The sequence below is a fragment of the Heterocephalus glaber genome, unplaced genomic scaffold, assembly GCF_053883595.1.
Source record: "Heterocephalus glaber isolate CG9 unplaced genomic scaffold, H.glaber_assembly_v1.0 deba00001497, whole genome shotgun sequence".
NCBI classification, from domain to species: Eukaryota; Metazoa; Chordata; class Mammalia; order Rodentia; family Bathyergidae; genus Heterocephalus; species Heterocephalus glaber.
The window spans coordinates 52,534,291-52,560,714 of record NW_028258320.1 but is presented as its reverse complement, the minus strand read 5'-3'; the positions used below and the strand labels follow the sequence as shown (position 1 = coordinate 52,560,714).

General features: G+C 49.7%; 1 protein-coding gene across 4 annotated transcripts in view; it reads right to left on the bottom strand.

Moving 5' to 3' along the window:
- Positions 1–26,424, bottom strand: part of Stk32c (serine/threonine kinase 32C) — a 94,180-nt gene that overhangs the window by 43,074 nt on the left and 24,682 nt on the right. For 3 of the 4 annotated variants that reach the window (XM_021253251.2, XM_004838712.3, XM_087185597.1), the window contains exon 2: positions 685–740. The exons of the other annotated variant lie outside the window; for it this stretch is intronic. In XM_021253251.2, coding sequence (XP_021108910.1) covers positions 685–740 — 56 coding nt within the window. The remainder of the gene's footprint in view (positions 1–684; positions 741–26,424) is intronic. 4 annotated transcript variants of the gene reach the window in all.

The window sequence follows — 26,424 nt, the reverse complement described above, 5'->3', positions numbered from 1 at the left end:
TACTCCCAATCTCCAGATATCACAAGGCAGTAATCAGGAAGTTAGATCTAGCCAAAAGAGAACTGGGGAAAGTGAAGAAATGGCTCCAGCTCAGCAGAGGACAGAAGCCTCCTTCCCTGGATGTGGATGCACACTTGGCCACCTACCTTTGGTTCTGTCACCTGCATGTCCCAAGGAATAGGCACAGGCCTAGTTTCTGTGCTCCAGATAGCAAAGATGGCTATTTTGGTGGACAGTGGTTCCCAACTGTCATAGTGGCTCCTGGACACTGGGGTATTGGGCATACCATACACTCCTTCTTCAATACTTTCCTCTTAGGCCTGAGCATACTTCCTCTTTGAAGAAATAGCTTTGGCTGCAACATGGACCTCAGAATTACAAGTGGATGGGTTCAGGGGCTCAGCTCTCTCACACTGGTGACAGTCTCTCATTGACTATGCCAATGCTACCCTCAGCTCCTGGCTGAGCCACAAGACTCCCAGAGAGATTTAAATATGGTTGTGACTGGGCCCACAGCCCACCCTGACACCCCAGCACCCCACTCCCTGACAGACCTAACCCAGCTGTCTAAGTACAACTGGCTTTTCCAGAGAATGCAGCAGATAGGCAAGGGGACAGTTGTCTAGCTCCATGGTCCCACACATTCCCCATTCCCTGCCTTCTTACCTGGAGGATCTGCCTTACCTTGCCGAAGCTGCCCTTCCCTATGGCACGCAGGATCTGGAAATGGTCGAAGTTCACTGCACAATGAAACAGAGGGACACCAGGTAAGGGGTAGAAAGACCCCATGCCTAACACATGCCCCTACCCTCGAGCAGCACCCCCACATGCACACCTTGGCCCCTCCAGCAGCTGGCCAGAGGCCCAGTCGCTTTAGCCTGCAGGAGGGTCAGTTGTAGCTCAGAGTGAACTCAGCTCCTGTGCAAAGCAGGAAGGACTGAGCCCACGCCACACAACACTGTTTTCTCACAATCATAATGGGGTGGGATCATGTGCCTGGCCCACAAATATGACAAGGATGAAAGAGATGGAACACAGGTCCCAGAGTGCCAGACTTGTTCAGCTACAATCCTGACACCCAGCCAAACTGAAAGCTGCTTCAACAACCTGAAGACCCGCAAATAGGCAGACCTGGGAGTCTCAGGAACACACAGCCCTGAGCATCCAGAGGAACGGGGGAGGAAGGGCATTTGCCTTGCGGGGACTCACTGGACAGGATGGAGGGGTGTGTGTGTGTATGTGTTGGAATGTCCCAATAGTAATAATAGGAGGAGGCGCATGCGATAAAAACATTGAGCAGGCCTAGTCCCTGGCTGCTTCTTCACAGGGTCACAGCAACATGCTCCTCCTGGAGAAGCCTTGATGAAGGACTGAGCGGAATCTCCTCTGCATGAGCCATTCTGAGGCTTTCCAGACGTCCCACCATGTCAACATTGTTGACACTGCTTACAGGCAGGGCCCATCTCATCTATGCCAGGGCTCAGCACCCTTACTCTCCACCCAGCACTGGCTGGCCTCAGCTGTCCCCCAGGGCAGCAGCTGTCTCCCTTGGCCAAGATCTACATCCCCAATGCCCCACACCAATAGAGGGCCTGCCTGTGACTTTGGCCTCATTGTAGGGACACGTGCCCTGCAGTGGGATACACTCTGGGTTAAGGTATTTTACCTACTTGCCCACTTAGGTGTCATCCTCTTATCTGTTGTTATGGTTGAGATCTAAAGTGTCCCCTAAAAGACACATTCTGTTGAAGGTTGGTCCCATATAGAACTGACAAAGGCGGGGCTTTTGGGAGGTGACAGATCATAAGGGCACTAACATCATCAATGGATTAGCACACTCACAACATGGCAATAACTTATGTTTTGCTGCTGGATGGCTTATACCACCAGTGGTACATGCACGACTGTCCTATCAGGCAGCTTGTACCACTGGTGGTAGAAGTGGTACAGTTGGCAGGAGACAGTCATGCATGTACCACTGGTGGTTCAAGCCAGAGGAACATGTTAATTCTAATAGCTGAATGGGCTATTAGGAGGTGGGGCTATTGGAAGGAAGTGGACCATGGGGACCATATCTTGTTCTGGTCTCCTTCCCGTTTCATCCCCCCTCCACCTTCCTAGCTGCCATGAGGCAGGTAGCCCTCCCCCGTGCTGTTTGGCTCACCATCAGTGCAGAAGCCATGGAACCAAGTGACCTCCCATGGACTGAAACCTAACCAAAATACACCTTTCCTCTTTTAGGTTGTTTATCTCAGATGTTTTTCACAGCAATGAAAAGCTGACTAGTATACACGAATTCCCTAAGGAATGCAGGGACAGAGACTCTCCCCATTCCCCCAGCTGTCCAAGGAAAAGGGGAAAAATAGGGCTCTGCAGGGTTGTGGGCAAGGGCTTTGACGAAGCTCCTGAAAAGGTCTCTGCCTTATCAAGGGGTGAAAGGAGGAATGGAGGGGGCTGCTAAGGGGAGGCCTGATGGGAACCAGCCCACATTCCACAGACAGGAACCCCTGCTCGCTGGGTGTGGTAGTGCATACATGTAACCCCAGCACTCCTGGGGGCCAAGGCAGGAGTATTACAAGTTTGAGACCAGCCAGGGCAATTCGGCCAGACTCTGTCTCAAAAAAATAAAAATAAGGGTGAGATGTAGTTCAGTGCAAAGGCCCTGGGTTCAATCTCCAGTACTGCAAAATAAAACAATATCAAAAGAACCATGGCCAGGCCCCACTGCCCCAACCCTAGCACCACCCAGTTCCATAGCCACCTCCATAGCCAGCCTCTGCCCATGTGATCTGTGTTACCGATTATACCACAAACCATCCAATGAGCCTACTCCCTTCCATCCCACCTCACATGTCGACCTGAACATGCTCAGAGCCTAAGCAGCAACAAGAAGGCATCCAGGCATCCCAGCCTGCACTCTCCCTGCTGGCAGGAGAGTACCCACTGCTGCTTGGCACAATTCCCTGACTCTACTAGATATGAAAGGAAGGCTGGTCCTCTACATCTACGTGTGTGTGACAGGGACAAAGCTGGGAGGAAGAGTAAAACAAGAGAGTGGCTGGGATACGGTGGGTGAGGTGGGGACATGAGGACATAGTCCACAAGAAGACTCTAAGCATGTGACCCCCTTCCCTAAGCCCCATGCTCCACATGAGGCCAGCACTCGGGAACAACTGCCCTCAGAGGACATGGCCCTGGACAGAGCCATCTGCTGTGGGGAGAGTGGAAGGCTCCAAGTGCTGTCAGCTATCATAGGGGCCTTTCTGAACTGACCTGTTTGGTTTTGTCCTTGGGAACCTGCACTGGTACTGCCTAGATGGGAGAGGTGATAAAGCACAAGGTCCCACATTCAAAAGGCTGCAGTGGGGCCACAATCCTTGGGAGGACTTGAGGCAGCATCCTGGGAGTGGGCCAGCTCAGAACTGACTTTGGTGTCTATGTCTCAGCGGAGGAGATGGAGTGCCTGCAGGGGCACAGGGCTGAGCTGGCTGCATTACAGCTTGGGGAGATGGGCTCTGCCAGGTAGTTCTGGGCCAGGTACCCACACCAGCCTGGTATGCACAAGAACCCAGCCTCAGCCACTCTCAGCAAATAACTAAGGGAGCATAATGCCTCCTGACCACCTCCAGAACAACCACATTTTGTCTGTTGGGTCTCCACTCCCAATCTCTCTCTCTCTGGTCTTTTTGGTGCCTGAGTCCAGCTAAACACTACATGGGAGACAGGTTAGACTCCTGCCCATGGGCAGCTGGCTGTCGTACCCCCTGCAGCTCCCAGCAGCCAGCAGAGTGCAGAGCCCTAAGCATTCATTGCCCCACTGGGCTGTGAGCTTGCACAGGAACTGGGCAACTAACATTTTCAGAGAATAAGCACAAGTTTCTGACTTTAGTCTTCTAGAGAAGAAAAGGACAAATAATAACCACATTAAGTAACAGTTCAGAGGCATAAGGGAATCTCCCATCACTAGCTCAGTCCATGGCACAAGCAAGTGTTGCCATTAAGGACTTGAGGATGGGGAACCTCAGCCAAGGAGACCTGACAGGTCCTTCGGGCACAGAGCCAGCAAGCCCCAAGAAGACTGTGCTGCTGGTTTGGATGCTGGCAGACCTGTGGCCTCCTGCCAGTCCTCAACTTCCTGCAAAAGGCAGGAAGGTGTGTGGTTTGTGTTGAGCAGCCCACATGGTTCAGCACCTGTGGCTCTGAGCACAACTGTCCTCATTTCCTGGGAATATCCAGCAGAGGCAACCACAGACAGGGAGTCCCAGAAAATGGCACCCAGGCAGCCACACAGAAGCAGCTCAGGGAAAATGCAGATGGGACAGGAATTCTAGTGTGTCTGTCATACACCTGGAGAACAACAAAGCAGAATCCTTGGAACAAGGTGTACATTATACTAGGACTACCAGCAAAGGCTGTCCCAGAGGTGACAGCCACATCCACTGGGGACCCTGCTCAGAGGAACTACCAGGCCAGACCCGACAGGTGAGCCTCAGCTCTCTGGGAGCTTCACAGGGGAATCAAGGACCCACTGTTCCATCCTCATGCTCACACTCCTCTCTGTCTCCTTGCCACCTGGCTGGGACAGAAAGCACTTGTGCCACTGAACACAGCAGCTCACACACTCTCCTGATATGGGCCCCCCAGCCTTCAATCCAGCCTAGGCCAGGCAGGAGAGGAACTTAAGACCAGTTGCTGCTCTGCTATAAGCAACACAGGAGTCTCAATGCTGCTCTGGGGCAGGTCCAGCTCCTCTCATAACCATCCATCCTGCCCAGCACCCAGCTGAGGCATTCAGTCTCATTTCTGATTCCTAAAGGGAGATGGTAGCTCTCATACCAGACTCAGTGGAGGCAATAAAGAGAAGGAAATCCACTGGCAGAAATCTGTCAAAACAGACATCTTACAAAGGGTTTTGCAGAGACCAATATTGTAATCAACCTGATATACTAAAAACCTTCCTGCAAATGCCACCATCCAGACAGCCGACATCTGTGGATTTCATTGAAATCCAAATTGTTGGATTACCCCAGACACTGAATCTAGAATCTGCACAAGTTAGAGGCAAGAGGAGAGCTGTGGGGCTCTGGGGACAGGCAAAGCCACCAATCAGGGTCAGGAGCAGCAGAGAAGGGAACAGTGTGTGTGAGCGTGCACAGAGCAGGGTCCCCAGGGCCCAGTGGAGTTCTGGAGGAGATAGAGCTCATGCTCTTCTTAAGTTTCCACCCAACTTTCTAGCAGTAACACAAGTCAGAGCCATTTCGGGGCAAAGTTCAATGTCCCCATCATCCAGGATGTTTGCTGGGGCTGAAACTCCAAGATAAACAGACAAACTGGAGAGTAATGATGGTCTTTACCCTAGGTGTGGGAGATGTGGCAACAGAAGGCACTGTGGGGTTACTTGGGTGGGCAACATAAAGATCCAGGCTAACCAAGCACTGAGTCAGAGGTTTCCTGGGAAAAGTGGCATTTATACAGACACCTGATGGTTGAGGAGGGTCCACCAGGCACAGACTGGCTTGCAGAGCCACGCTGGCCTGAGGAAAGAGCTGCTGAGGGTTGAGGATACAGTAGGAGGCTTACAGATTGCCCCGTGTCTGGGTCTGCACCATGGAGCTGCAACTTCACCCGAGGAAAGCACAGATGTGTTTCCATGGGTGGGTCAGGGCCTTGATTCACAGGCTGAGGTTTCAGAGGGGGATCACCATGCAGGGTTGGAGGGGGTGGATGTCCATCTCTGGGCTGGTCCTGGGGCTGGGGGACAGTATGGAAGAGTCTGGCCATGTCTGGGAAAGAGAGCTGCTCCTACCTGATACTTGGTGGATGAGGGGCGCTCTTGGGACATGGGGCAGGGGTAGGTACAGAGACAGAAGGAAAGTTTCAAGTTGGACAGAGACAGGTTGAGGGTCTGTTCAGCTCATAGAAAACAAATCCCTGCCTCAGGCTGGCTTAGGATTGTTGTCCACCCACTCACCTCCTTGGGGTCTTGGTTTTATCATCTGCACAAGGGACCCAGGGACCTCACCTTGTCAGCTCTTGATGTGGGGTGAGGGGCAGAGGCAAGCATGAGCATTTTCTAGTCACAACCAACTGGGTTCAAACACAGGAGGAGCAGGTGCCAGGCACCTTCAGGCTGTCAACTTGGGCCAGTCAGCAAGCAAATGTCATTGGGCACATGCATTCCCAATTCATGGAAGCACACAGGAGTGCACTGCACAGAAGACCCCCAGGGTAGGGGGTCAACATTATCCCTTCGGGAAGAAGATCCTGCCAAGTGAAGGTCCTGAGCTTCTCTCTCAGTGAATACACCCTCACGCCAGGGGCTGCCCATTGGCCACATAAAGATACCCTTACTCTGAGAAAAAAAAAATTTGGGGGGGTGGGTACCAGGGATCAAACTTGGGACCTTACGCTTGCGAAGCAGGCGGCAGAACCACTGAGGTAAATCCCTGGCCCTGAGAAAAAAATTTTTTTAATTCCTGACTTTGCCCAAACCTGCTCCACTAACAGGTTCCTCCTTCCAGGCTCTGCCCAGGACTGCCCCATGTCCACTCAATTTATTGGCAAACCCAGCTGGGTATCTTCTCCAAGGGTACCCAGAATCCAGCCCTGGTGTCAACACCCTCCCCACCTACCCCTGGGGTTCAGGCTCACAGAGTAGCCTGGGGTCCCACTCCGTCCTACCCGAAGCGGCTGGGACCCCAGGGCCCACTCTCAGTCTCTGGCCATTTGAGAGATGAAAGGAGAAGCCCCACAGCACACACTTTGATATGGGAGACAGACTAAACAAGAAACAAGTGAAGATTAGACAGGGAAAGGGGGTTGGAGGTTGATGTTTTTGACAACATTACCAATATATTTCTGGAGCTGATATCTGGGCAAAGAAATGAGGTCCTGCACCTGAGGTACCTGGGTCAGGACTCAGCAACACTGGTTTGCTTACACTTCAGAGTGGTTTGTGTGCAACTGGGTTACATTCTTCCCCAGGATTAGACATCTCTTAAGTTATAATGCAGGTAAAAGGAAAAGCTAGTTCACGTTTCAGCAGTCCTATCTAGCATTTACACGTTTCCTTCCCAGGAATCAAAATAAATCTGCCAGGAGGAAATGGTCTGTTTGCCATGTGCACAGAGGTGGCACAGCCCAGAGCTCCAGGGCCTGGGTCTCTCCTTCATCCCACAGCACTCAAGAAAGCATGGGCACAGGCTCTTTCTTCCTGGTACAGATAAATATTTTAAAAGTCAAGGGTTTAAAAATATTTATTCCTCAAGGAAGGTTTTCGTCTTACAGAGCTGGCTATTGGAAGTGCAGTTGTTGCCATGATAACGTGTTTCTTTTCTCAGAGGTACAGTCCTAGTTCTGTTTTCTCTTGGGAAAGGCACGGGGGTGGGGGGGGATAGGCAACTCCAGGTCCCGCCCCGAGGGCTGCTGGCTGGGTTCATCACCACCGAGCTGACCCAACAATCGTGAACAGGCTTTCTCACAGTTGTCCAAGCCCAGCAGTGCAAGCAGAACTTCTGGACATTTGTGCCTGCCCCCTGCCCTCAAAATGTAACTATGATCTCAGAGACCATCTCATCCAATCTTGAGGCTTCACTAGGAGCAAAACAACAAACACACACAAGGGGAAAGGAAGGAAGGGAATGGAATTAACATGAGAAACGGAAAAAATGGAAACAAAGTCTTTGTAAATAGACAGGGGTGGAAGGGTTCAAGGGAGGGCAGGGGAATAGGAAAAAAATAAAAATCAAGATACATCATGTAAAGGTGCAAATTTCCAATGATGAATGTCATTATATTGTACACCTAAAACGTACCAATAAAATTTTAAAAAAACAAACCAAACACACACCAGAGAAAAGGCAGGAGCTCTTTCCCAGAAGGTGGTTAGCTCTTACTTCCAAAGTCAATATCAAGGCCACAGATGCGTTAAAGGCAAAGCAAGAGAAAGCCGAAATGTTGACTCTTGTGTAATTACAACAAAATCCAAAGCAAATATGGTAGGTAATGTTTTAACATTTTTCTTTTAAAAACCAAATGATCTTCCCTTCATGGGTGCCTGGTCAGACCTTCCTCCCACCTCACATGGACCCATTTCAGCTCTGGCACGCAGTTCATACCCTGCCTATAGCCCTATAGCAGGCATGTATGGAGCACATCCCAGCAACAAATCCTGAGCGAATCTGTAAGTTCAAGTGACATTTCAGGTTAGAACATAGTCCTTTCATGAGCCAAGGCTTTTCTTAAGACAGACAAAAACATGCCCCCAGTGAGGAAGGCAGAGAGAGAAGATGGCCCCTGGGAGAGTAAAAATAGACCTGCTACAGGCATCGTGAGTCACTGCTATTGTTATCAGTGACAAAATCGATGCCTGTACCCACGAAGGCCTCCCCCGCAGACTTGGAGGGGCAGCTCTGCTCCCAATGGCCCCGGCCTGATGCCTTCAGGGAGCATCTCATTCTGATGCCTTTGGAAGTCCAGGAAGTGAATGCTGGACAGTTTTTGGAGAAGTCCTGTGGAAGGGAAGCCAGCCATAGCTTCAGGTAAGTCCTGGGCCAGGTACTCAGCCTTTCCCATCACAGTCCGCCTCACAGACACCCATGAGAGGCCTTGGACCTCAGAGTACCTTCTAGTAAAACAAGCCCCTTTATCCACAGGAAAGTTCCAAACCACAAGTGGGAATTATCATTTGAGAGCTACAATAACAAATCAAATGTCACATGTTACTAATATTAATGCAGAAGTTGATTAAGCTTTGCATATATCCTATGGCCCACAAAACTCTGTGATACAGAAAATCACCCAAGCTGACTCGGAGGCCCTGCTCCTTGCACAGCTCATAAAACCTCTGCAGAATGTGTGGCCCATGATTAGGGGCTGCACAGGCACAGTGCTTGGAATATCTGCCTTGAAGGGGCAGAAGCTAAGGATTCAGAGCCAGCTCATCGGGTCCTCTCTGCCCACAATAGGTTACTTCAGGCATGGATGACACAAGTGGGACTCTGGAGCCAGCACTTAGAGCCCTCGGAGGGCTGAGAATGCCTGCATTTCACAGGCTAGAAAACTGAGTGGGAGAGTCCAGCACAGGCTCCTAGTGAAGAAACATGGGACCCCAGAGATATGAGAGAAAAGACTACATTCTGTACCTAACCCTTAACCCCCTAACCAGGCCCTAGGACACCACTTTCCTTGACCCTTGAGGACGTCTAATGTCCCTGGGGCAGGAAGTTCAATTGTTGGGAATAGAGAAATGGATATTTACTTTGGCTCTTGGTGATGAATTCCTCAGCCCAAAGAGGAAACTTGAAGGTATGGCTAGCCAATGGCCAAGTGTTTTGTGTGCTCACAAGGACCCACTCAGCCAACTTTCCTAGCTCCTGTCCCATCCTGAGGCATCTTGTGACCAGCACAGGTCCAGGACTGGAGGCCTCATGCCTAACCCATGGCTGGATCCTGTGAGGGCTGTGGCCTCACCCAACTCCTCCACCTTTATTTACAGTGGAAGCTCCAGCCCATAAATCATGGTCAGAGGCAACTTCCTGACTGCACTATAATCCTGGGCCCTGCTGGGCCTGAACTACTCTAGTGTTTCATTCTGACATCCCCAGATAGCACCGGAAATTTCCATAAATTAATAATTAGGGCAGCAGCCAGATCAATACAGCATCTCCAGCCAGTCACACTAAGTTCTTGGGGCCCATCGGGAGGGTGCCTGGGATGGGTACGAAGTCACCATCCAGGGGCCAGAACTCAGGGTTCTCTTGTAATTGTAGGCCCTAGGGTCACCCAGAGGGATCCTGCTGTTCAAGGCCTGACTCTTCCCATCAGGTACTCAGAGATCAGCAGAGACAGACCTGGGGGTCCCAAGTCCTGTTGGCATTTCCATTAGATGAAGGACCTGCTCTGGGGATTCATAATCCAAATGTGTGGACACAAGATGCACACCCAGGAGGCTAAGTAGAGATGGCTCCAGCACAGGGCTGGGGCAGGGACAGCGAGCTGTACTTGCCCTGGTAATGCTCTGGCCCTGAGATCTAGGGTAGATGTTGCCCATGGTACCTAGCCTATGAAGCCTATGAAGCTTATGATGCCTAGGCTGGCTCCAGTTACCCCTAGACTTGGGCCTCCACTGGCTCCTCAGACAGAGGAGCTGCACCTTTACTGTCTTCAAAGTACTGTCCCATGCTGCACAGCTTTGAGATCCACCACCTGGGAAGCTGTGAGGCCAATCCACAGAGTAGGAGGAGGTGGGAAACCCAGCTATCACACAGGGGCCCAAAGGGGCAGAAAGGAAGCCTAGATCCAGCCCTAAAAAGGACAGGCTCCCCCACTGCCCCAGATACTCCCAAGCTCACCACAGCCACATCATCTGCAGATCCTCTACCAGGGCTGCCCATCCTCCAGGTTTCTGAGGAAGGTCCCTCCAAAGTGAGACATCCTGACCCCTCTCAGCACTGCCAGGAGCCCCTAGCAGATGTGAGCCCCACACCTAGGGGTATTTTTGCCTCCCAAGTGCTTGGGGTTCACGCTGGTCCAAGGTCCAGCCAAGGATGTGGAACAGCAGAATAGGAAACCAGAGAGCAGACAGCACCCAGAGGAGTGGTGTCAGCAACACCCCAATCCGCCCGCGGCCACATGCCCCTGCTGGAAGTGAAGCAAATAGATTGTGTGAGAGTAGCCAGGGATGGAGACCACTGTGGGGGTGGCATGGGTGGAGACAAGTCTCTGTGGATGCTGGAAACCCCCTGAAGAAAGCCCAAAGGCCAACATCCGAGAAGGTAAGCACCCAAGCTGGGGACCAGAAGAAGACCTTCCCACCACTGTCCTCCCAGCTGTCCACCTGCAGCCTCCAGGTTCTAGCCCCACCAAGGCCCCTGCCACCAACACCCACAGGAAGACAGAGGGGTCTCCTAGGAAGAGGGGGCACCCTGGCAGCCAAAGGCCCAGATGTAACAGACACTGCACCCCAAGTCACAGGCCTGAGCTGGGGCTTCGTCTGTGCCCATGGGTCTCTGAGCTTCCAGAGCTCCTCATGTGGAGCCACCCAGGAAGGCCATGTGTGCTGTGTACCCTGAGGCAGAAAGGAGGCCAAAGTCCCACAGCTCCACTCAAAGCCTAAGCCCAGGAGGGCCACACAGACCAGGCAGATGCTGCCACCCAATGCTCAGGTTCAAATGCCTCTGAAATGAGTCAGGATCAAGGATGATAGCTGCCAGAAGGTTCTGTGGCAAGTGTCCTGCAAAGGAAAATCCACTGATGCTATCACTGTTCCCTTGTTCCTCCTAGGTGCTGGGGATGGAGACCTGGCTATCTGGTCCTCTAGGACTTCATGGGAAACAATGCCCAGGCCCTCAGCCCCAGGACATCATCCCGTACCCACCATCTCTCCTCCAGAGCCACATGGAGCCACCCACTGTGCAGCAACAGTGAGAAGGACGCTGAGCTGCCAAAGCGGTGGCCAGTGTCTGGTTGGCGCAGTAAAGGCTTCACAACCATCCAGGCATGAACTTACATCTTGCTCTCACACATTAGCACTTCCACACAGGCAAAAACACCTCTCTCTCCCCAGACTGTCAACAGCTCACAGCACATTCCCACAGCCTCCCTTTCCTAGAATGAAGGGCACAACTGCAGCAACTGGTGCCCCAAGAGCTGTTCACCAAGGACAAGGGCGGCCCCTGTCCCCTTCTTCCATCGCCTGGCCACCTGCCAGAGGAAGGAGTGTGACCACCCAGTGCTCACAGGCCCTGGTGTCCAGCCTTTCTCCACCCCCCCCCAAACCAGCAGAGACAGGACGGGGGGCTTGGTTTGGTCTCCTGGGCACTGGGGGGCCAGATGCTGGCCATATTCCTGCAGCCTACATACTGAGAACCAAGCCATTCCTCAAAAGGAGCCACTCACTGCCTCTGGAAACACACATCTCCTACACAGGCTGGAGACACTTGGCCACACATCTGAGGGCCTGCCTAGGGCCATGGCCCTCAAGCACCACAGCACTCAGGAGATGAAAATCAAATCCTATTTTATCACAGTAACATCTCCTCCCATGTACTGGCTGGGCACAAGAACAGGGCATCCCGTCATGAAAGAATTTTGGCCTAAAATGGTAATGACAAATGGCTGGAAAATATTAACTCCAATTAAAATCATTCACTCTACTCTGGCCCAAGAACTGGAGTTGTTGCTTGGAAGTCCCCTTATCAGGTATTAGGGGGCATAGCCATCTTTCCATGGCCTGAATTCAGAGTTGCCAGAGTTGGACACCATTGCCAAGACACAGAGGTGCCCTCCACTTAGCAAGCTTGAGAGGGTGGGGAGGCTCCTGGAGAGGGGCCAGGACACAATCAGACACCCCCCACACTTCAGTAAGCCCATATTCTGCCACAGCTCTTCCCTGGGTACAGGCCCGCAGAGCCCTGCTGGACTGTGTGCTCTGGCCACAGGGCATGGCCTTGGGATTCATGAACCACAACTTTGCACTGTCCACCAGATGGAAGCCCCTTGCTCAGAACACACTCAGCCCCTCATCAACTTCCTGGGTGAGGCTGTGGGACCATAGCTCATCTAAGGGTCTGAGCAGGCCCACTCTCAGCCACAGCCCATAGGTCCTCTCTGGATGCTACCTTGGTCTCTGCAGCTCATAGGACAACTCCAGTTACTGAAAAGAGAACCATGCAGATGTCTCCAAAGAAAGGAAGAAATTAGAGGGAAGATCACCTCCCAACCTCAGATGTTCCAGAGGTAGGGTCTTTGGGGAGTGATTAGATCTTCAGAATGGAGCTCGGATCCACGGAATTAGTGTCCTTATAAAAAGAGGCCTCCAAGGGCTCCCTGCCCCCTCCGCCATTCCACCATGTGAGGATACAGTGAGAAGACACTATCAATGAACTAGGAAGCAGGTCCTCACCAGACTCTGACTCTACCAGGCCTTGATCTTAGGCTCCCACCCTCCAGTGATGCAAGACACCACTGTCTGTTATGACAGCCTGACAAGGTCACCAAGACTGTGCTCTTTTCTGAGGCTTGAGGACAGAACCCCCTTTTGCCTTTTCCAGCTTCTAGAGGCCACTGCACACCTTGGCTCATAGCCTCTTCCCCCATTCCCAAAGCTAGCACTGCAGCATCTGCCAAATGGCCTCTCCTGACCTCTGCTTTCCTCCTCATATCTCTTCTCCCCTTCTGATCCTCTTGCCTCCCTCACATGAGAACAGCTGTGATTGCTCTTGGGGCCTACGTGGATAATCCAGGACCAACTTTTCATCCCAAGATCCTTCCTTTGGTCACATCTACAAAGGCCCCTTCACTACATTCACAGATTCAGTGCATGAGGACAAGGACACCCCTGGGACACACTTGGAACCCCATGGACACCACTGCATAAGGGGAAGAGAAAAGAATTACAACAGCTCTGGGGCTGGGAATGGGGCAAGCAGGGGGCTGTGCTCTGCAGAACTTCTAAGTGCTGTTTCTTCTTAGGAAGCTGCTGCCTGGGCCTTGGCTCTCTCTGCTTCCCAAGCACTGTGGAGTGTCCCAGAGTCCCCACCCTGGGCAGGCAGTGGTGGCAGGCTCCTGGGCCTCATTCACAGGCTTTGGACTTACTGGACCATCTGGCAGGGCAATCAGGCAGGAATGTTCTCTCTGGGCAGGGCCTCGGGCCAGTATGGTCCCCACCCACCACTGCCCGCCTAAACAGCCTGGTGTCTTGGCAGCTGTGGGCAATCAGCAATGACAATGACAACGCCACCTCCCAAACCCATCATTATGTATTTCAACCCCGAATAAACCATTTCTATTTGCAGCCTAATTGCTCTGAGGGCCTCTTTTCAAAATGTAAATTTGTGATTGAGACATTCTGGTCAATTGGGGCACTCCTCTCTCAACAGCACACCCATCTAGCTCTCAAGAGTGCAGGAGAACTTTGCAGAGCAGGCGTCAGGAGCTGGGCCATGCAGAGGGTGCCTCAGCCTGCCTCAGAGGAGACAGTGGCCCTGGGCTGGATGGATGTTGGATAGCACAAGGCAACAGAGGGCGAGTCCTGCAACCACTCTTAGGGGAGTCAGAGAAGCCTTCCTGGAGGAAGTTGCCTAGGGCCATCACATAGGCCAGTGGTGGCAAAACTATGACATGAGTACCACAGCAGGCATGCAGAGCCCTCTCTGTCACCATACAACCTAAGTCACTCCAGCAGCTGAGCATCACATAATAGTTGTTTTTTCTAAATGAAAACCTCAGTATTCAGGTTTAATTGCAGTGTTGGCACTCTGAGATAAATTAAGTGGGTTTTGGGTTGCAGCTTGGGCCCTCAGTCTCTAAAAGGTCACCATCACTGCCATAGACTCACCAGGAGAGGGGAAGAAGCCTGTTGAGGGAGACCTAGGTTGGGAGAGAACATGGGGTACAGACTGTAGAGAGCGCAGTGTCCCAGCTCCAGGGGGCAAAACAGAGCTGGATGTGTGGTTTAGGGGGACCCATGAGCAGGGGACCCTGTCCAGAGTGCCAGGGTGAGGATGCCATGTACTGCCTGACTTTGGGCAAGGCCAATGAGTCTGAGTGTGAGCACATAAGTGTACACATGCATGCGTGCTCATTGCTGTGTGTGTTTATATACATACAAATGCACATGTGCTTGCATGTACACACCCACATGTGCTCATACATATGTGTGCTCTAGTGTGGGTATATTGTGTGTGTGCATGGGTGTGTACTATGCAGTTGTATTGAACATTTGTGTGTGTTCCTTTGTTTTCATGTTGTGTATATATATATATATGTATGTATGTATGTATGTATGTAAGGGTATTTGTTTTCAAGTACACGCACACATTTGTTTGTGCACAAAACAGATCTGTGACTACCTGAGTTCCAGGCTCATAATGGGGCACAACAGGACCCTCAAGTCCAAAGGCTCCCACACCCCAGAGGGCCTGGAGAGCTAGTAGCCCTGGGGCTCCTGGCTGATGTTCACCAACAGCACTTCTTAGACTAAATGCTGCTTTTACCCATTCTCCCAAGGGAGCCCCACATCCCAGCCTGGGGAAATGTTTCCACTCCAGTTGGGGCCCTCTGCATTCCAGGCCTCCTAGGCCCCAGTCAAGCAGGAAAATGGGCCTTGTACATCCTTCTTCCTGTCCAGGGTAAGCTAACCACTGTCTTGGGAAACCATTCCAGGTGTCCCTGATCTGTGGCTATAGATCTCTATGGGCTGCTAACTCCAGACATTCTGGGACGTGTAACCTGTGGGCAGGTTACACTGACAAAGAAGCTGTGTGCTTCTTATAACCACCCTTACCGTGGTCAACTGGTTAACCACTGTCCTGGTGTTGCCATAATCTTCTGCTCCTGGTGAGTCTTCACCAACAGCTCCTGACCAAGAGCAGGCTACGTTATCAAGGCAGAGCATTTATGCCACAAACACAGATCACATTATTTGGTCCAGGAAAAAATGTCCAGGTAAAAACCCTGGTGCTGTTAAGAAAGATCACAAGGAATAGGAAGAAAAGGTCTAAAGGAGTAGGGGAAGCGGGAGGGTTAGGGGAAAGAAAAGAAGGGAAAAGAAAAATATGAGAAAAGGAAAAAAATAAAAACAAGGTCTTTGTAAATAGGGAGGGGTGGAGGGGGTGAAGGGAGGGCAGGGGAATGGGGAAAACATAAGAACCAAGATACATTGTGTACAGGTACAAGATCCCAATGATGAATGTAACTGTACTGTATATCTATAATGTATACAGTTAATAAATAAAGTTAATGGGGAAAAAAAGAAAGATCACAAGGCTCATCGGCCCTGTGTTGAAGCCGCCCGCAAAAATAAGTCCTTACCTTGCACTGTGCAGATCTGGCCACAGGGCCCCAAACCTACTCAGCCACCAGGAGACCCACTAAGTCCTGCCCAAAAGAGTCCAGAGATGGGACAACAAAGGCATCCACAGGGTAGCCTGCTCAGAAGGCAAGGACAGGGCCTTACTAAGTCTAACCATACTGGGCAGGGCAAGCAGAACAGTCTCTCCTCACAGCCAAGGCCAGAGCCAGTGAGAAATCCACTCTACCACTACTCAGCCTCTGCCAGGGAATTCTGGTGCAGGGAATAAGGCACCACCATAAGTCTCAGCACCTCTCAGCTCTCCCACCAGCCACACGCAGGTACCTCCAGGAAGCTAGGAGCCCCACTGTCCAGGGTGCTGCCACAAGGGCCTGGTTCTTGCCATTCACCTGGGGGACCAGATCACTCAGGGGACAGTTCTGCTGGGGCAGCCACCCCAATAGCAAGTGCCCTCAGAACTCAGCGAGGCCCACACTGCTGTTCTCCCAGAGCACCTGGGGATGAGGCTCCCACCTGTGCCTGGCTCATGGGGACCAGAGCAGCTACGTGGCACCCTGATCCACGGAATCTACACACATCCACAAGAACTGCTAGCACCCCAAAGCCAGTGAGGTGAAGCCACCAGATATATTCTAGTTTCTCCTTTTTTGAGATGGTGACCCTAGATGGGAGGCAGGGCAAGGCAGATGACAATCATGCTTTTTCTTGAAAGAAGTTTAAAAAAAATTAACGTGAATAGTCAATATATCTTTCTCCTGACTTTTACTTGACAAATGACATTCAACTAAGTTAAGTCACAAAATTCGAGCCCCATCTATTGGGCCTGTATTATATTTATACTCAGCCTAGTTTGAAGAAAGGACCAGTGTAGCACTATGTCTGCTTGATGCATAACTGTGTCAGAACAGTAGGAGAGATACTAGGCACTAGATGTGACCATCACATCTTAGGGAGGAACACCAGAGTGTGAGCCCAGGCTCTATAGCCACCCTCTCTTGCAATGCTGCAGCTCCACTCAGTATCTGCTCTCTCGTTTCACAGCAGCCTGACTCTCCAGAGTGCTTGGTTCCTGACATGTTCTGCCCAGGCCTGGCCCATCAGTGTGAAAGTGTCCCAAGTGAGGCAGACTGTTTGCTGGACAACAGAAGTGCCCAGAGTTGCAGCAGCAGAATGTGAACCTGTGGGGACACTGATACACTCAAGGAAACCTGTTGGAGCAGGAAGCCAGCAGAAAAGACAGTGAAGCGGGGCTGGGGTTTTAGCTCAGCAGCACTGCGCCTGCCTCATAGGCACAAGGTTCTGAGTTCGATCTCTGGTACAACAACAACAAAAAAAGACAGCGAAGCTCAGAAATGGAGGCGGAGACTAGTCAGTGTCCCAGTCAGGGTCTCCTGGGCCCTTGAGGCAGCCTCCTGGAACCTCAGGCTTTCCTTTTTTCTGTCTAATGTATTCTCTTCTCACTGAAGGCTTTCAGCTAGTTCAGTCACAGGCAGTCAGAGTATATAAAGAACTTCTGCCAATCCATAAAAAAAAATGACAAATGAGCAATCAAAAATAAGCACAAGACTTGGACAGCCACTTCACAAGGAAGGTTTACAAAAGGCCAGAAAGCACGTGAGAAGACGCTGACTCATTAGTCACCAAGAAATGCTAATTAGAATCCAACAAGATACCACTGTCCCCAGCAGCACAGCCAGCTACAGTAAGACCCACAGCACAGAGTGTAAGCTAATGTGTGGAGCCACCAGAACCCACACATTGATGGTGGGAGTGTGACAGGGCACAGTCACTCTGCAAAACTCCAACAGTTTCTTGGAAAATTAAACATACACTTAGTGTGCAAGCCAGAAAATCCATTCCTAGATATCTTCCCAAGAGAAACAAGACATACGTCCACACAGAAAGGCACCTGAGTCACAAGGCCAGATGGCGGGAACCACCGAAATATCCAGCAATAGGAAGATGGATAAAGAAATACCATTATATCATGTTCATGCAATGAAATACTGGCTTGGTAATTTTTAAAGAAACAAACTACTGATACACAACAACAGGGATGAATCTCAAAAGTATTATGAAGAAGCCAGCTTTAAAGAGCATATATTACATGATTCCATTTACACAAAAATGGAACACAAATGGGCACATAATTCACAGTGATGAAAAAGAAAAAAGCCTTAGTATTTGTCATTGGGGTAAGGAGAGTGCCTGGAAGACAGCAGGAGAGAGCTTACCAGACTGTCTGCAAAGGTATGCACCTCGATGAGGGCATGGCACCACCTGGGTGTATGTTTGTTAAATCTCACCAACCTATGCTCTTCAATCTGTGTCCTGGACTGTGATTACACCTCAGTAAAAATGCTTAAAATTTGTATTATGGAAATTCTGTAGAGGGTGAGTTTTAGATATTTAATCTTTATTATGGGAAAAAGACATTTGCCATCTGATAGAAGGAAACAGGCTCATGGAGGTCAAGTGATCTGCTCATGGTCACAGCCAATAAATAGTGCTAACAAGATGTAAATCTGGTCTTTACAGACTACATCTGAGCCCAGAAAGAAGGTAGGACAAGCCAGACAAGAAATGTTGAGCTCGATGGGGAAGGGGAAATAGTGGGAGGCTAGGTCAGGTAGATAAAGGGCAGACAGAGAAAGGGTAGAGTGTGGGGCAGGTATAGAGGGAAGCTAGGTCAGGTGGGTAGGGAGGAGAGACAGTGAGGAGTGCAGAGGGGGCCCAGGTCAAGTGGCCTGTGTGGCTGTGGAGGGGCTCCAAGGACAGTCACAAAAGAAGAGCTGGGAGAACAATTTCAGGCCAATAGGATTTCTCACCCAACCTGGGGCCTGGAGGAACAATGGAGGTTGGGAAGGGCATTCGCAGGGACAGGGCACTAGAGGAGCCATAGGATCATCTCTACCACTTTCCCCTGAGCAATGGAAACATGGGCCACCACTGAGCAGCCAGCTGTGTTCCTTGACCTAAAGCTGGGCCAGCAGGGGCATAACAGCTTGGTAGCCCTTCCAATCCCACCCTAGTCCTCTGGCCCCTTTCCCCTACATGGCTCCTCTGGCCCTTGACCCAACCCTGTGCTCAGCTGAGCCAAATGAACCAGCTGCAGCAGGTGCCATGCCCCCTTTAAAAGCAGGTTACCCAGTGCAGGGTGCTAGTCTCTTTTGGGGGCCCTTGAAACTTGGCCATAATGGGAGAAGTTGGTATAGCACAGAATTCATGTTTATTCTAGAATCTTTTCATATACCTCAGGTCATACTTATATGTGCATATGCTTGTGGATGAAGCTCTATGTGTGTGTCCGTGTGTGTATTATGTTTGTGGGTGCAGGTTAATGCAGTTATGTTTATGTGTATGTGTATGCATGCATGTAAGTATGAATTAAGTTCTCTGCCTGTGCATGTGTCTGTGTGTGTGCGTTGGCATGTACATCTGTGTGTATATGCATAAGTGCACACACAGTGGTAGGGCACTGAGGTCCTACACAGGATCTCTGAGTTTACTAGGCATCTAGTCGCAGTTGGTAGACACAACCTGCCTATAACCTGCATTGAGATCCCAGCAATTTCTGGACTGAGGCCATGGAATGTAGTATGAAGATTCTCCTGGCTGAGCCAGATCCTCCCTGGAGACCTCAGGAGTCTCTCCTGGTCCTGAGCTGCTCAGGGAAGGCTTGGGGCTTGCAGCTATTTATTGTCATTTCTACTCTGCTCAGAGCTTCTGCCTCATCCCTAGGTTGGCTGCTGGGCCTTGGCCAGCTGATGGACCAATTTATCTCCAAAGGCACAGAGGCTGTTGACCAAGCTGACAGGAAGTGGATAGTTCCATCCTCACAGGTTGGCTCACAAGTCAGACCCAGGATGTCCCTGTACCATATCTCTCAGGGAGCAATTTAAACCCTTACCTTTCCTTGCAGAAATGGGGTATCCCTGTGAGAATGTAGATTCTGGCTATAGAGAGAGCAGCTTTCCTGGCCTAGAGCAGTCAGTGCTGGGAGGAGAAGTTCAATGAGGCCATGAAAATTGATGGTCAACTGTAGCCTCTTCCCATACGACCTGCCATTCTCCAACCCAGTCCCTTCACCAAGGTCTGAGTGACAGCCCAGATCTGTGCTCAATTCAACATACTCTGGAAGCCAGGCCACACTTGCCTGTGCTCACATGCTCCTAGCAAGGAAGTATTTGCAAGCTGATGTCTCATCCCAACCCATCAACCCAGCACTGACCAAAGCTAACATTCATGGTTAGGGAGGGGCCTAGGAGCCTGCTACAGACAGTCTGTGGTTGGCTGAATGATGGCTCAAGTCTGTCCAGATCCTAATTCCAGGAACCTGGGAATGTGTCACCTTACATAGCAAATAAGACTTTCCAGCGGTGACTAAGCAAATGATCTTACAAAGGGAAGAGGATCCTGGGTTATCTAAGTGGGCACTCATGTGATCACAGTATCATTACAGGAGAAAGTCAGAGGGAAATGCTCCTAGGGAAGCCCATGGAACAAAGTTAATGAGATGCTACACTGCTGACCTTGAGGATGGAAGAAGAGGCCATGAGTCCTAGACTGACAGGAAAGAGCCTTCAGAAGCTGGAGGACATTAGCAACGGCTTCTCCCAAGGGGCCCTAGAGGAAGGATGGCTCTGCCAACACATGACTTCAGCCCAGTGGGACTTATCCTGCCCCACCCAGGAAGCAGCTGATAGCTGAGCCTGGAGACAGGACTCAGAAGAAGGCACATGGGGTCTTAGCCAAACACCAGTCCCACAGAAAATTAAGATAAACAGAAGCAGCATGTCATTGTTAAGGGAAAGTTGCTATTTTAAATTCCATCTCATGTTTTAAGTGCATGGTTTTATTTCAGACTTTTCTTTGCAAAAAAATTTGCATATGCTTTGATGGAAAGTCAATTAACAAACCATATAGCTGTTTGTTCTTCAAGAAATGTGTGTTGACAAGGCCTTTTACCAGGTTGTATTGACACAGCATGAGGCTGACATTTATCCAGGTCTTGGAATCTAACAAGACTGGCCATGAAGCTTGCCCGTGCCCCTTAACCAAGTGTCCTCAGGCTGCCTCAATCCCTCAGGCACTGGCATTTCTCCAGAATAAGTCTGGCTGATTGCAAACCAAAGAATCACAGGAAGCTTCCTCAGCCCAATGGGTCCTCAGCAGACAGGGCATCTCAGACTCACAGTCACCTGCAGTTTGGGGTCAGCATATGGCAGCAGCTGGGGCTAGGTCATTCCCAGGAATCCTTTAGAGAGAATCTCAATCCATCTTTTCTCCCACTCTCTGAAGGGAGGCAACATAGAGGTGACAGCCATGACAGGGACCCTGAGAAATCAGTTTCAAGTCCCCCAACATCTGAGAACCTAACCCCACCATACAGAGAACCACAATGTAAGCACATATCATGGTGTCCCTCGGGAGGAGGAACTGATGTGACAAACCAAACTACTGTACCAGTATTTTTTGAAAGTGCCAAAGGCAACAGAGGGCTGATGGGAGCTGTCCTTGGTGCTGCCGACTTCCAGCCCAGCCACTTGTCTGACCTGGCTCCTACCCAAGCCTTCCCTGCCCTCAGCCCTGACAGTGATCATGGCAGGTCTAACATTCAAGTGCCCACTGCCTCTTGAGATCATACCCACCTCCACAAATCACCCACATCCTTCACACAGTCCCACAGGGCAGTAGTGGGGTGTGGGTCCCTTCCTCGAGGGATAATACACTGTCCACAAGGAAGAAAGCAAGTCAAGCAACCATAACAAGGCTGGGCAAGAGCAAAAGGGCAAAGAAGGCTTCACTTATGGTGTCTCACATGACTTTTTGGATCCCAAAATTTTGATCACCAATGTTCTAGTCCACAGAAAATCTGAAGGTGTATGTATAGTTAGAAAATGGCATAAAAATAGTAGGAAATTTTTTTTCAAGAAAAGATATCAAAAGGTGACTTTTTTTTTTTGCTTAAATTCTTGTATTGTGTACATTTTAGGTATGCAATATGTTTACATTTATCATTGGGTGCTTGTACCTGTACATGATGTGTCTTGGTTCTTATTTTTCCCCATTCCCTGTGCTCCCTTCCCTGTTTACAAAGACTTCATTTCCATTTTTCCCTTTTCTCATAATTTTTCCTTTCCCTTCTTTCCTTTCCCCTTCCCCTCCCACTTCTGCTACCCCCTTTGGACCTTTTCTTCCTATTTCAAATTATCAATTATTCATTTTAATCATTTTAATCCAAAGGTAACTTTTAAGGGAAGTCCTGAGATGCTAAAGAGCTGAACCATCTGGGATCAGCTCATACCAGTCACACAATTCTACATGCCCCAAGATATGGCACTGTGGCATGGGAGCCAGGTCAGGACCATTACCCTGGCCAGTGAAGAGGTCCTTAAATGAGGTCCTGTTAAGAATGCCAAGAAGAATGTCAACCCGATACACTTGATGTATCAGCAAATACCTTAAAGCACAAAAAGTTAGCACTCCTGGTTTCCTCAGTTATCCAAGCATGGCCCACACATCCTGGACAGTCCAGAGCAAGTGCAGGTTTGGCTTCCCCCAGGGGTCAAGGCCACAGCCACACTCCAACTTGGCTCTCAGGGGAACAGCTCTCCCAAAGCCCAGCTCCCTCCCCCCATTCCTTCTGGAAAATGGGCATGCTTATTTTTGACCAGCTGAATTGAATTAAGGAAAGGCATTATTTCTAGACAGAGCACAAGACTTCTGTTCTCTTTGATGTTTCTAAAAATAAAAGTCAAAAACTAAGCAAATCTAGGAGTCTGCTCGAATTTGTGGTTTCCAGAATGAGAGCCTTGGCCAGGATATAGAAACCATATGACAATGGGCTGAGGGCAGCCATGCCAACAAGGCCCTCCCGAGAGCTGCTGCAGAGAGGCAAGGCTGATATTAGCCCCTGGGACTCCTGAAGCACAGCAATGGCCACAAAGCTGGCTCCAGCCCACCCATGCCCTGTGCAGGAAGGTGTCAGCCTTGTGGGCAGGGGCCACTCAGGACTCTGGACCTGCCAGGGAGCTCTGGTGCTGTCTCTGCAGCCTTTCTGAGCAATTTCCTTCTTCCAGGAAGAGACCTTGGGAACCTGGAGGGCCTTCCCAGTCCCCACCTCAGGGCTAACACACCAAGGTCTCCATTGGCAGCACCACCTACATTATCTGTTAACCTGGGATATCCCAGCAGGGCCCCACAGGCCCTATATTTGGTCCTAACAAAAGTAGGGCCATACTCTTTTCCAAACTTCTGCCTTCAAGCTATAGGCAAGTGATTTCTTACCCAACATCCACCCATGTCCTTCCCTAAACCTCTCACCCATTACATCCTATCACTTTGGGCCAATGTGTAGTTTGACCATCCTGGGGTGAGGGTCTCCATTCACCTCCCAAATCAATGAAATCCCACAGGTCCTCCCTGTAGAAGGCAAAAGCTGCAACTGCAAATCAGATCTTCTATACTCCTCCTTGGATCCCTCCAGGACGAGGTGGATGGACTCAAGGAGACTGTTCAGGGAGAGATCCTTCGTGTGAAGATCCCCTGGGGCCCCTCTCTAGCCCTCCTCCCTGCAGACCCCACCCTCTGACTTGGCTGCCGGCTATCTTTTAGAAGGAGGTGCCAAACTAAAGTGGCTTGGGACAGAGCAAGACAAGGGAGATCACCCACAGCTGCAGAGTATAGAAGAGACCCAGAAACTGGGGCACAGCATGTGACTAGGAGGCATTCCAGAGCAGCAAAGAGAAAGAATGTAAAATGGAGCCCTACCTCACTCCTATGACAGAACAAATTCCAACACAGCAAAGACACATACACCCCAAACCCTCACGAGTTCTAAAATTGTAGGTGATTGATGGTGAGTTTATTTGTAACTCCAAACCAAGAGAGGCCTTTCCTGCCAGGAGGCAAACCCCAGAAGCCACAAAGGAAAAGACTCAATTTCAGATGAATAGACTGAATGATTTAAAATGTGAAACTTCTGAATAGAAAAAAAAAAATACAGTTTTTAAAATCGAAGCACTACAAGCTGGGGCATGCATCTATCTCACCATATAGTGCCTTCACCATGTTGGGATGCAGTGGCAAGGCCCTCACCAGTGCAGGTACCAAGCTCTTAGACTTCTAACCTCCAGAAGTTTGAGCCAAATAAAACTCTATTCTTCATAAGTTTTTTTAAAACATACTGGAAACTGAATAAGGGTATAAGCAAGTATGACAAATCATGGACTAATTTTCTTAAGTTACAATGAACCTGTACAAACTAATGAGAAAACAAACCCAACAGAGAAAGGGGCAGAAGCTATGAGGACAGTTCATTATAGAAACCATGTGTCATCCTGTGCCCTACCTCATTCCCAACTTAAAATGCAATCAATTCTTATGCATACTTTGCTGTTTCAAATGTTAATTTTTAGAGAGGCAAAGAGGAAAAAAATGAAACTGAAGGCTGGGAGTGGATTTCAGTGGTACAGCACTTGGAGGAGGCCCTGGGCTCCAGTCCCAGTTCAAAGAAGGAAGGCAAGAAGGAAGGGAGGAAGGGAGGAAGGATGGAGAGAAAAAGAAAAGAAGGGAAGGAGAGAGGGAAGAAAGGAAGGAGGAAGGGAGGGAGGAAGAGAGGGATAGAGAGAGGAAGGGAGGAAGGAAGGGAGAAGGAAGGATAGGAGGGGGCAGGGAGGAAGGGAAGAAGGAGAAAGAAAAAAGAGGGAGGGAGGGAAAGGAAAATGCAGTTAATAGCCAGAGATAAATTTTAACCAAATGAAACAATGCTCAGAGCCAGTGCCCAACAGTCAGGGGCATGGCCAGTCTTGATTGAAGTGCTGCTATGGATGGAGGAAGTTTCACAGTCCACAAACTCATCAAAACTTAACCATGAGAAGCAACATTCACAACTAACAACTACAAAACCAAAAAGCCTGAAGTAGCCAATGTCCTTCATTGAGGGTGGTTATTTTACTGTAACAGACCTATAGTAGAGTATTGTGTAGATGTTACAAATGAGCTAGAGTGATATGCTGATAAGAAAAACCCAAAAGAGATAACAAGAAGTGTTTGTAGAAGCCTGGAATCCTTTTACATGATGCTCCCTTTCATGAAAATTAGGGACTGTACATGAAAAGCACATGTGTGTAAAGAAATATGTGATCAAAGACATGCATGTGTGAAGAAGCATGTATACAGGAGAAAATGCAAGCATGAAGAAATGTACAAGGTGTCATTCAAACATACAGTGAATGTATACATTTTTAAATTTTTATTATAGTAAAAGACACGTTGCCATTAATCCCCCTCAAAATACTCCCCTCACTTCAAACACACTCCTCCCAACATTCTTGTCATTTTCTGAAGCAGTTCTGGTAGCTATTTTGTTAGTGTCTTTATGAGGTGTGATAAAAAATACAGTGAATGCTGCTGCCAAGTGCTAGCCAATGGGAAGGGAGGATTGTAAAAACATTAGTGTGTTTTTATCTACCTTATTCACTAGATCTGATACTGTGTAGCTTCTGGCTCTTCCCCAAAGTTAAAATGGCCATGAAAGGCAAACATTTTGAATCAATGTAAGGCATTAAGGCAGCCAGCAACAACATAGCTAAAGACTTATAAAAGAGGATTTCAGAACTGCTTCAGAAAATGGAAAGAATAATGGGATAAGGATATTCAAAGCAAGAGGGAATATTTTGAGGGGGCTTAGTTGCAAAGTGTCTTTTATTGTAATCATTTTTTTAAAATTCTAAATATTCACCATATTTTTCAATCACACCTCATATGTGGAGATGTGTGTTAAGCAAGGTGTATGTGAGGGTGTGTGTGTGTGCACACACACGCGTGTGCATATATGTGGCTGGCAGGAGCTGTACTGTCCATCTTCCACTTCTCCTGCCTGTTGTGTCTGAACCTTGTGCACTTGCTTCACGGTGTGCCAATGGGGCTGGCTGGGTGGACAGCTGGGTGTACTGTTGTCCTCTCCTCTCAGCTTCTTTGTTTGGCAACACCTGGAGTCGGATGTGATGCAGAGACAGCTGGACTGTTCCTGACTTCCTCCCTGGCCCTCTCCCAGTAGGGGAATGAAACCCACTGGTCAGCTCATTCCCCTGTGTCCTGGACCAATGATTTCAAGCTGACTATCAACCAGGTGATAGATCTTTTTTAAGGAAAAAAAGTATTCTCGCGCAGCCCTGAGAATACATTCATGCACCTAGTCTGAGAAATACTGTCTTAAGAAATTAAAATCTTACTATGAGGAAAGAGCTTGCAGTTGACAGCTATCCCTGCAGAGGGAAAGTTTTTACTTGTGGCTGGGTGGGTGGATTTTGCAGGTCGGCTTCAAGTAGAAATGTGAACCCCTCTGAGCACATGGAGGCTCTTTTTGGTTCAGGGACCACAGAAACCCTGACACGACAGCAGGAGAGACTGGAAAGTTGGAAAATGGAGCTGAGGTCTGCAGGGCTCCTTCTCATACAGTGGTCATTCAACCGAATCACAGGACACACAGGCAGAGGGGGAGGACTGAATACTCTCTCCAGAGACTGGCACGGTCCATAGAGGAACCGTCCTGCGAGAATGACTGGTCAAGCAGGGCTTCCGGCCAACCACTTGTCCATGGCACA